General features: G+C 35.6%; 1 protein-coding gene across 2 annotated transcripts in view; it reads right to left on the bottom strand.

The window, feature by feature from the left end:
- Nucleotides 1-899: 899 nt before the first annotated feature.
- LOC121382250 (battenin-like) overlaps nt 900-9,790 on the bottom strand; it is a 30,168-nt gene continuing 21,277 nt past the window's right edge. For both annotated transcript variants that reach the window (XM_041511782.1, XM_041511781.1), the window contains exons 10-14: nt 8,017-8,132; nt 7,342-7,461; nt 4,062-4,172; nt 2,899-3,064; nt 900-2,249 (exon numbers count right to left, since the gene is read on the bottom strand). In XM_041511782.1, coding sequence (XP_041367716.1) covers nt 2,188-2,249; nt 2,899-3,064; nt 4,062-4,172; nt 7,342-7,461; nt 8,017-8,132 — 575 coding nt within the window. In that variant the 3' untranslated portion in view covers nt 900-2,187. The remainder of the gene's footprint in view (nt 2,250-2,898; nt 3,065-4,061; nt 4,173-7,341; nt 7,462-8,016; nt 8,133-9,790) is intronic.

The raw sequence follows: 9,790 nt of genomic DNA, 5'->3' as shown, positions 1-9,790 counted from the left end.
CATTGACGCCATAGTCTCTTTCAGCATAGTAGGTAGCATCGAACGTAATACATCTGCTATGGAGTCCGCAATTGACGGCGAAGATTCCACTTTCTTGGCTCTCGCCGACAGCACCTTCAAGTAAGCCGCGAACTCGACAGTAGACAGGCCCGAACACAGGTCGCATCTCGAAGAGAGGCTACAAGGAACACGGCAACCCGGACATAATTCATGAGGGTCGCCGCCTGCAGTGAACTTCTTACAGCGTAGGCACGCTCGTACCTGACGCTGAACATTAACATCTGACATGATAATAAGTTTTCAATCTGTGAAAGAGAAAGAAAAGAAACCATGACACAAACACAAAGTCGGTCAACAAAGACGCCATTTTGCAAATGGCGTCCGACACGACAACCGGCAATATAATAACATTTCATGTAATTAACACTTGGCAAGTCAAGCGAAATACGCGAAACATACGAAAGGTAACGAATAAGGTGGAAAAAAAAAAAAACATTCCACCTAACACCAAGCCAGTCAATACAGACGCCATTTTGCAAATGGCGTCCGACACGACAACCGGCAATATAACAACATTTCATGTAATAACGCTTGAAAGTCAAGCGAATACGCGAAGAACATACGAAGCTATACGAAGCTAACGAAATATAAGGTGAAAAACATTTCACCCAACACGAATACAAAACCAAAGGTCTTATAAAAAAAGTTGACTCCAAAACAGAGCCAAACAAAAGACGTCCAGACCCTTTCGCGAAGAGAAAAAGAAGGAAGTTACAGTCATGTGACCGGAACTAGAGAGCAGTATACAGTAGAAGAATTTAGGCCATCCCATTGGCTGTTGGGATGTTCGGACCAGACCACTTGCGTGGGGGGGAGGTGCACTTGTTTGAGGACATATCCATATAGTAGCAGGATATGACTTTTGACGTCATGTGACATCACACGCATACATGTAGCTAATGTACATTACAAAACTGCTCATTTGACCTTTAGGTCATCGTACAATGTGGCTGAAATAACAGAAATAATAGCTTTTCTGCTTAATTTGTATGGTCTTCAGGATAAAGATAATAACTAGTTAATGACGTTCGATATCTACTTTATCCTGTTCAGGCCAATTGAGAAATTCTGCTGTGCTATGCCTCGTGGCCCATTCTTACCTTTACAGGATACAGCAGATATCTGGCGTCATTAACTAGTTATTCTCTATTTATATTATAAGCTGCTGCTGAAAGGTAGACAAAATTACAGGATGACATATCACATAGACACTAATGGCTAATTACTCAAGTGATCTAATAATTATTATAAACAAATTATCAAAATATTAAAGTCAAAAAAATGTAAAAAATAGGCACATCTACCGGTATTTGAACACAATTACACAGTCCTATCCACTCGTTATTTTTCTCCTTGCCCCCTACAAGAAGAAAATAAAGATTTATCACTCTGCGTTTTAAATTACATTGCGTAAAATGCACACAATTTCAATCTACTTTTGAGAGAGGATGATTGATGTATACACTTTGAGTAGGGTAGTAGTGACAAAAGGTACCTGGAGGATATAAAACTGATCACAGCTTGTAACTGTTCTTTATCCTCTGTAAAGTAGCTACATTACAATAAACCATAATAATGTCCATCAAACTGACAAAAATGATTTTTATGTCTAGATATTTATTTAAAAAAAACAATCATTAGTTTATTGTATACAAAGTTCCAGCCCAGTTATCATTACGGTTACTGGGTTACTGGAACTGCATGGGCTGGTAACAAATGGATGTATGTAAGTAACGGGTAAACACATGCACTGGTGTGCAACACATTACAAAATAAATAAAAATATGTTCCATAACAATTCACAAATATACAAAAACTCCATATAGATTACTCAAAGGTATGACCAGTAGCACTGAGTCTAGACACAGGACTTCTCCACATGTATGTAAAGTATTTTAAAAAGATGAGTATCACTTTCAGGTTTCAAAGCAAACAATAAGTCATAAAATATATAGGTTTCTAGCAAAACCCAGTTGTTGACCATTATATGTTAGTAGTATTAATACTGCAAGAGTTGGTCTTGGCACGGACATAATATATATCATATCGTATTGCATAAGGTCAGATGAAACCAGTTGGAACTGGTTTGGTATGTCCTTCCCATTTACTAGTCGCCATCTCTAAACATCAATCGTTAGCTAGCAGAGTATTAAACAAAAGAGTCTCCAAGCCTGTTCCTATTATGATTCCTGAAAGAAAATACAAATTTATTAGTGGAGAAGATGAATGCCAAGACAGTTCATTGCTGCGAATGCACAATTTTATTATAAAAAAATTAATATTGATTTTGGTATTTGTGAGAAACTGCTAAACACAAAAACAATATATAGACTTTCAGCTTGTGAGAAAGGGATAACCCCTATAAACTTAATTTAATGTAAGCTTATGGCTTGTGAGAAACTTTAACAAAAACAATGTTGAGATAAATACAAATCTTTAGAGGTGGGACAAAAGGTGAGGTTGTGCTATGTCAGGGCCAGATAGTTTAAGAACTTCTGAAGCTGTACATTAATAGCCTCGCCAAAGAAACCATCAACAACATATTTGTTGGTATCCTGTGCAATCCTCGTATTTCTTTTAGAAGTGAAAAAATAAATTGTTCATCTGGATCTGGTGGCAAATACTTTTCCTTTTTTTTCTTTTTAAAACAATTTTTACAATAAGAGAATGAAAAGTTTTATATTTTGTAAAATTTGATACCTTTTATGTTTTTTGTCTCTGTAGGAATAAAAATACAGACAAGGCCAAAAAATACAATTATAAGGTTTACCCAAAATACCAACAATATATTTGTCAATATAATACAAATTGTATAATGATAGTAGTAGATCCACATACCCAGAGTTATTGATAGTCCAACAATGTTTATACACAGTTCACGATCTTCACTTGGGAACTTGTTGCCATGCAGTAACAGGTAGAAGATATTAACATACGATGCTCCGCCAAGAAGGCCAACATAAACCATAAATGCAGGAAGCACAGCAACCGGCAGGAATTTGTACTGAAATAATTAAAAAAAACCCACAATTTTATTATCAAGTAACAGTATGATAAATGCTAATTTGTATTTTTTACAATAAAGAAACAAAAAACAAAAAATAAAACAAAACAAACCCATGACCAATTTAATGATTTTCCAGCATACATACAGCCATGCCATGGTCCAGTTCAGCTATACCATCCAAAACGTATTCAGATTAACATCAAAGGTGCAAGCATGACCTATATTTTATTTATAATGTTTGTGACAAAACATGCCACCATCGTCAGACAAGTAACACGTCACATATATGTTACCTTTCCATTTCACAGAGACAGATACCATATTTGTAACTGAATAACTGGCGTCTACATTTCAACATGATATATCGGTGGTTAGCATCCAACCTATAGACGTATTAGTTTGTTACCGAGTACTTGTGATTAGTTGGTAATAGTTAATATGTTACACAGTTTTACTCTTATTATTTATTTTTATACTGATACTTTATAAATTGCTTCATACATCACCTTATGTTTGACACCCACTAGCCGATGTATTTTTTTGTGTGTTGTAGGCCTCCGAGAATTGAAAATTCAGGTAACCCATTTCTATTTTGTGTAACCCATAATATTCATATAAATGGTGCCGTAAAGTTTGCACAAACAAAAGCTAGGTTATGCAAAACTAGATTTGTGCGAGCAACCTGCAAACGAAACAATCATGTTTCAATTTTCAAAGGCCTGTGTTGGGGTGTTATTCATTCAATTCAATTCAATTCAATTCAATTCAATTCAATTCAATTCAATTCAATTCAATTCCATTCCATTCATTCATTCATTCATTCAATTCATCCATTCACCCCATTCATTCATTCAATTCATTCATTCATTCATTCAATTCATTCACCCCATTCATTCATTCAATTCATTCATTCACTCCATTCATTCATTCATTCATTCATTCATTGTTATATGTCAGTTCATTCCTTCATTCATTGTTATATGTCAGTACTCACATGCACGTCTACAATCCATACCACCATGTTGATAAGTTGTAACAGAGACAGAATGTCTACTCTTTTGATGATGAACATTTGAACTGATGACCTTGACACAAAAACACCAGCCTGAAAATAAACATAACAAAACATAACAATTACAGAGAAAGCTACAACTAAAATTAAGAATATACATGTATGTGATCTGACACTGAATTTTAAAAGCAATATTTTCAGTTCTCTCAATAAATTAAACTTGGTCTTGATTGACAGTTTTAGCAAAAAACAACATCTTGATCTTGATTTGACAGCATGATTACACATGCTCATGAATATGCATGAGATTAAATAATATTGATATTTTCCAAATCACAAACAAATGGAAATAAACATCGTTGAATTTTTAAGATGACTTCAAGCAGATAGACTTCAAAGGAAAGCAATGGGATTTCAGGATTATATGGCTATATGGTGTCGAATATATAGTAAAATTCTAACCCCACATAGGTTACTCTGCTGAACAGCAGTAAATGATCTTTGATATTCATTTTACCTACAGACCAGGGCCCCGTTCCACAAAAGAATTGTAGCTAAGGTTAATTGTAGTGACTTATGGTGAATTTTACAACTGACACCGTAAACTTTACAACCATTCCACAAAGCAACCTTACGGTAGTCGTAAGTGCCCCTTTAATGATTAAAATATCCTTTACGAAGAAGTACGAATTAGTTGAATAATGAATTGGTTACCGACTTTTCGGAACATCTTGGATGTATTCATTGGTATCGGACATCCATGAAGTAACTTTGTCAGTTTATTTGCTAAGCGATGAATGCCGAATGCATAAGATATGAGAGTTATCTCCCATATTTTCGTGTGAAAGTCGTATGGCCTAGAATGTTTTTTCACCGAGTTTTATAAAAGGTATTTGGTATATATTAGATCAATTTTTATACAAAACGTTAGTATCCTTCTTAGAAAATGACCAAATCATCATTTAACTGCCATTTGACAGCTACGTTAGTGGCTTACAACTGCCTCGTACCTATTGTAAATTTTCACAGTAATTTATGACGATAGTAAGCTACGCTGCATCGTGGAATGGGCTGGCAATTGTAGAACAAAATTAAGGCAGCAATAGTAGGTATTTACGGCGATAGTACTGCTAAGATTGCTTCATGGAACAGCGCCCTGGTTTGTTTGAAACATATTTTATTGCATATAATATACAAAAGGATTGGGTACAAGTTATTCAACTTACGAGGCCCTCTCCTCCCCGGGTGACATACATAATCCCTCCGGGTGACATACATAATCCATGACCTTGGATATACTAGTCATGGGTGGACTAGTTGAGAAGAAAGACAAAACCACTTGAATTGTCCACTCAATCTTAGGCCCATCACACTTCAGGGGTTTGTGTACCACTGAACTACAGTGAAACCCCTCAAAACCGGACGTTTTACACAGTCCCGTGATTTGCATATCTTTTAACACTAAAATTTACTCCTATTACCGGTAACCGGAAACATCTCTAAACCGCACCGGACAAAATTATCCGGTCCCATTGTGTTCCTTTAATGCAAATTTTACCTCAGAAAACCGGACAGTCACACCAACGTCAATCATTACTGCATTACTTTGAATACCTACTCAGCTGATAACATGATTGCGTATGCAGAGCTAATTACATGTGCGGATGCTCCAGTGTCACTGTTGTGCAGTTGACAAAGATCAATTAAAGGATTAATTAACAGCTTTGATGTTTAAATAACTGGAGGAAACGCATGTACTCCCTTTATTCTGAGCTCGATTGTTACAAAGTTAGATTAACTTACGAATCTGATTGAGCTCCTTTTCATAGCCTACATGTACGTCTCAGGATTACCGCAATGAACGGCAAAGCAACTAGGAATTTAATTCCTTTTTTCAATTGTTTGAACAAAATAAAGAGTAACCAAGAATCAAATTGTTTGGCTTGGTTTGAAAATTTGTCAACAGTGTTTCGTTTTAGTATTTACTTAGGACATGTCGGAATGCCAGCGAAATGCCGCTATGTTGAATTATCACTTTATGATAAACTTAAAATAATTCGAAAGTTCAAAAGTTTTATTAGTTACTATATCAGTAGAGAACACCAACTAACAAACAGTTTACCTCAATACTGAAACCTCTGTAAACTGGAAACCCCTCAAAACCGGACTTTTTCCTTGGTCCCATGGTTGTCCGGTTTTGAGGGGTTTCACTGTACATCACATACCAAATCACACAGCCATGGAGGGAATAAAATTAAAGCTGTGCACATATCTCTGGGATTCTGTCTTACGATATGAAATTATATTAAACAGCTGATATTACAATAAAAAGTTTGTTTTGTTTAACAACACCACTAGAGCACATTGATTTAGTAATAATCGGCTATTGGATGTCAAACATTTGTTAATTTTCACATATAGTCTTAAATAGGAAACCCGCTACATTTTTCCATTAGTAGCAAGGGATCTTTTATATGCACCCTTCCACAGACAGGATAGCACATACCACAGCCTTCGATATACCAGTCGTGGTGCACTGGCTGGAACTAGAACTAGCCAAATGGGCCCAACGATGGGGATTGATCACAATTTTGCAAGAAAAAAAAATAGGTTACGCAAAATTAGATTTGCCTGAACGAAATGACCGTTCTCGCAATTTTCTGAGACTTGTGTTGTATGATGGAATCGACGTCAGGAGAAAATCTGACAACATGTTAAAACCTTTCCTCCGACAACTCCCACCTGTCGCATGATGAAACTGATGTCTTGAAGATTATGATACCAGGAACGACACTTGTCTCACTCACTTTGCAGACCTACTGATAATATTGTCAGCTTTCAGCGGGAAAACTGGGTTGCATGTACAGATCGCAGAGATACGAGCACTCTCATCGGAAATGAGAACTGCTTGGGAGGCTTCTGGTTTATCGGTACCAAAATCCAATATTTAGCGTCAGGGCTCACACTGAAAACAATTTTGGTCTAGCCAATTTTTTTTACATCATATTATGGAGAGTATTTCCTTGAAAGTTATTCAAAAGTAGCTAATTTAAAGAATTAGTTTTATCAGACATTAAGTGCTAAATGTTTCAGCCACTTTGTATGAAAATTATCAAATGGCTAATTTGGCAATGGACAGAGTGAGCCATGATCGTATGACAGAATCGCAGAGATAAGTGCCCTGTTTAAGTTAGAGCAACATGTTATTTTCGGATGACCTGTTTAAGAGTAACATGTTATTTTAGGACCAATCATATTTTACCTGGTAACACAGCTGCAATGCTGCATACAGCTCTGGACAGCCAATGTTGTATTCAGTGCTAGGTCGGGCTTTGGCAGCACACCCTCTGGCAACATACTCAAACACATATACAGCACACAGCTGAAAAACAACATATTCGAACACATACACAACACACAGCTGAAAAACATGTACACATCACAATGGCGAACTACAGCCTTAATAAACTATGCCTGCCAGTGCTATAGCATGAACATTTTTAAAAGTTTGTTTTGTTTAACAACACCACTAGAGCACATTGATTTATTTGTCATCAGCTATTGGATGTAAAAATGTTTGGTAATTCTGACATAGTTTTAGAGAAGAAATCCACAACATTTTTCTATTAGTAGCAAATGATCTTTTATATGCACCATCCCACAGGCAGGATACCACATACTATGGCCTTTGATATACCAGCCATTGTACACTAGCTGGAACAAAAAAAATAGCCCAATGGGTCCCACCGATGGGAATCAACTCTAGACTGACAGCACATCAGGTGAGTGCTTTACTACTGGTCTACATCATGCTCGTTCGACATCAAACAATGGTTAATGTCCAGTTTATGTTTGTGGAGACCACTACAATATGACAATTTTTGAGTGTTTCAGTACTATGCTATGATAATGACCACCTTAAAGCAAGAGGACTTACATTTAATGCCAGCCATGAAACCAGTTTGAGACATCTCCATATTCTCTTCAGCTCACTCTCTCGGTGTTCTATTGACTGCACAGAACTGTTGTCAATCTCATCGACCTCATAGCCACCTTAATAACAACAGAATCAAACTAGTAGAAACACAGTCCGTATTCTACTATTAACCAACCCACTTACTAATATTTCAGACAAATAATCATAGTCTTCTTCTAAGTCAACACATTTATATGATATGATATATAATATAAATAAAAAAGAAAGAAAGACACCATGTTTTATTTAACGACGCACTCAACACATTTTATTTATGGTTATATGGCATCAGACATATGGTTAAGGACCACACAGATATTAAGAGAGGTAACCCGCTGTCGCCATGGGCTACTCTTTCCGATTAGCAGCAAGGGATCTTTTATATGTACCATCCCACAGACAGGATAGTACATACCATGGCCTTTGCTATACCAGTCGTGGTGCACAGGCTGGAATGAGAAATAGCCCAATGGGGATATAAACAATTTTATTTATTTTTAATGACACCACTAGACAGACCTGTCAACCTTTAGTCAAGAGAAAGCAGGAGGTGTATGTTGAAAAAGCAGGAGATTTTGTCAAAAAACAGGAGATTTTTTAAATTCACACAATTTAACCCAAAATCGCAAGATTTAAAAAAAACATTATTACAATAAGTTATATGAACACTTTATAATGTCATATATACTTCTTAACCTTAGGTATTGGCATTAAAAAAAATATATATATTATTTATTTTTATTTTTTTATTTTATTTTTTTTAAGTTTAAATATTATTATGATTTAATACATATTTAAAAAAAACAAAAAAACAACAACATTTTATTAGTACATTTACGGTATTACACTTACAGCCTTACAGGTTGCGTTACATTATCATTTGTGGTTAGTGTACCTAAGTACCAAAGACAAATTTATATAAATCTTATAAATTAATATTCAGTTTTTACTATAATGAGGAACGGTGGCGTGGTACTTATTTAAAATCATTATAATGATGCAATAAACATTGTATTTTCATTAATCATAAGTAAAACCTCATTACGGACATCGTGTGAAATATACCGGAATTATACCCATTTCCGTGAGTAACTTTATGTCAATGTCAAACACAACATTTTTTAATTGTACAAAAATAATTTCTTGAAGTGTACGCTTATAACCAACATTTTACCGCACAAACATACAAAATTAACTGACACAAGTATGTTTATACAGCTAATTGGTCTTTTCGTTGTCTTGCTGTGACATGTGATTTTAACATGCATCGTGTGTATCGCTGTCAACTCGGAGTCTGGCAGTTCAGATTCGTCATCGTTGCATTATGTAATCCAGTGGGAAGACATTTTACAATTCAGAGGTGTTATTAGAACTAAATTGGATAGTTTTTTTTTTTTATATGGCAACACTGAATGTCAATACACAGCCTGTTGAATTAGCGACAACACGCTTCGTAGCCATTACGATGACAACATTATAATAACACGTCATTTTATAAACTCCATGTGCTTTTTTAACAATATAAATAGGCTATCCCACAATTCTCACTTCGGCAAAGGTTAAACAGTCGGGACAATTCGGCCTGTTACATTCTCAGAAACCGAAAGTAGTCGACATTTTCCGAATGAGAAAAAAAGGCAGAGTTACTTCCCTTCTGTTATTTTGACAAAAGAAGATTGATTTTTTTTTTATGCTTACAAAAATGTCATTTAACAGGAGAAACTGCCTCCCGCAC

Source organism: Gigantopelta aegis, chromosome 9 (assembly GCF_016097555.1).
Source record: "Gigantopelta aegis isolate Gae_Host chromosome 9, Gae_host_genome, whole genome shotgun sequence".
In the NCBI taxonomy this organism is placed as follows: domain Eukaryota; kingdom Metazoa; phylum Mollusca; class Gastropoda; order Neomphalida; family Peltospiridae; genus Gigantopelta; species Gigantopelta aegis.
Note: the sequence above shows the minus strand (reverse complement) of the source record. Positions and strands in the feature narration are given on the sequence as shown.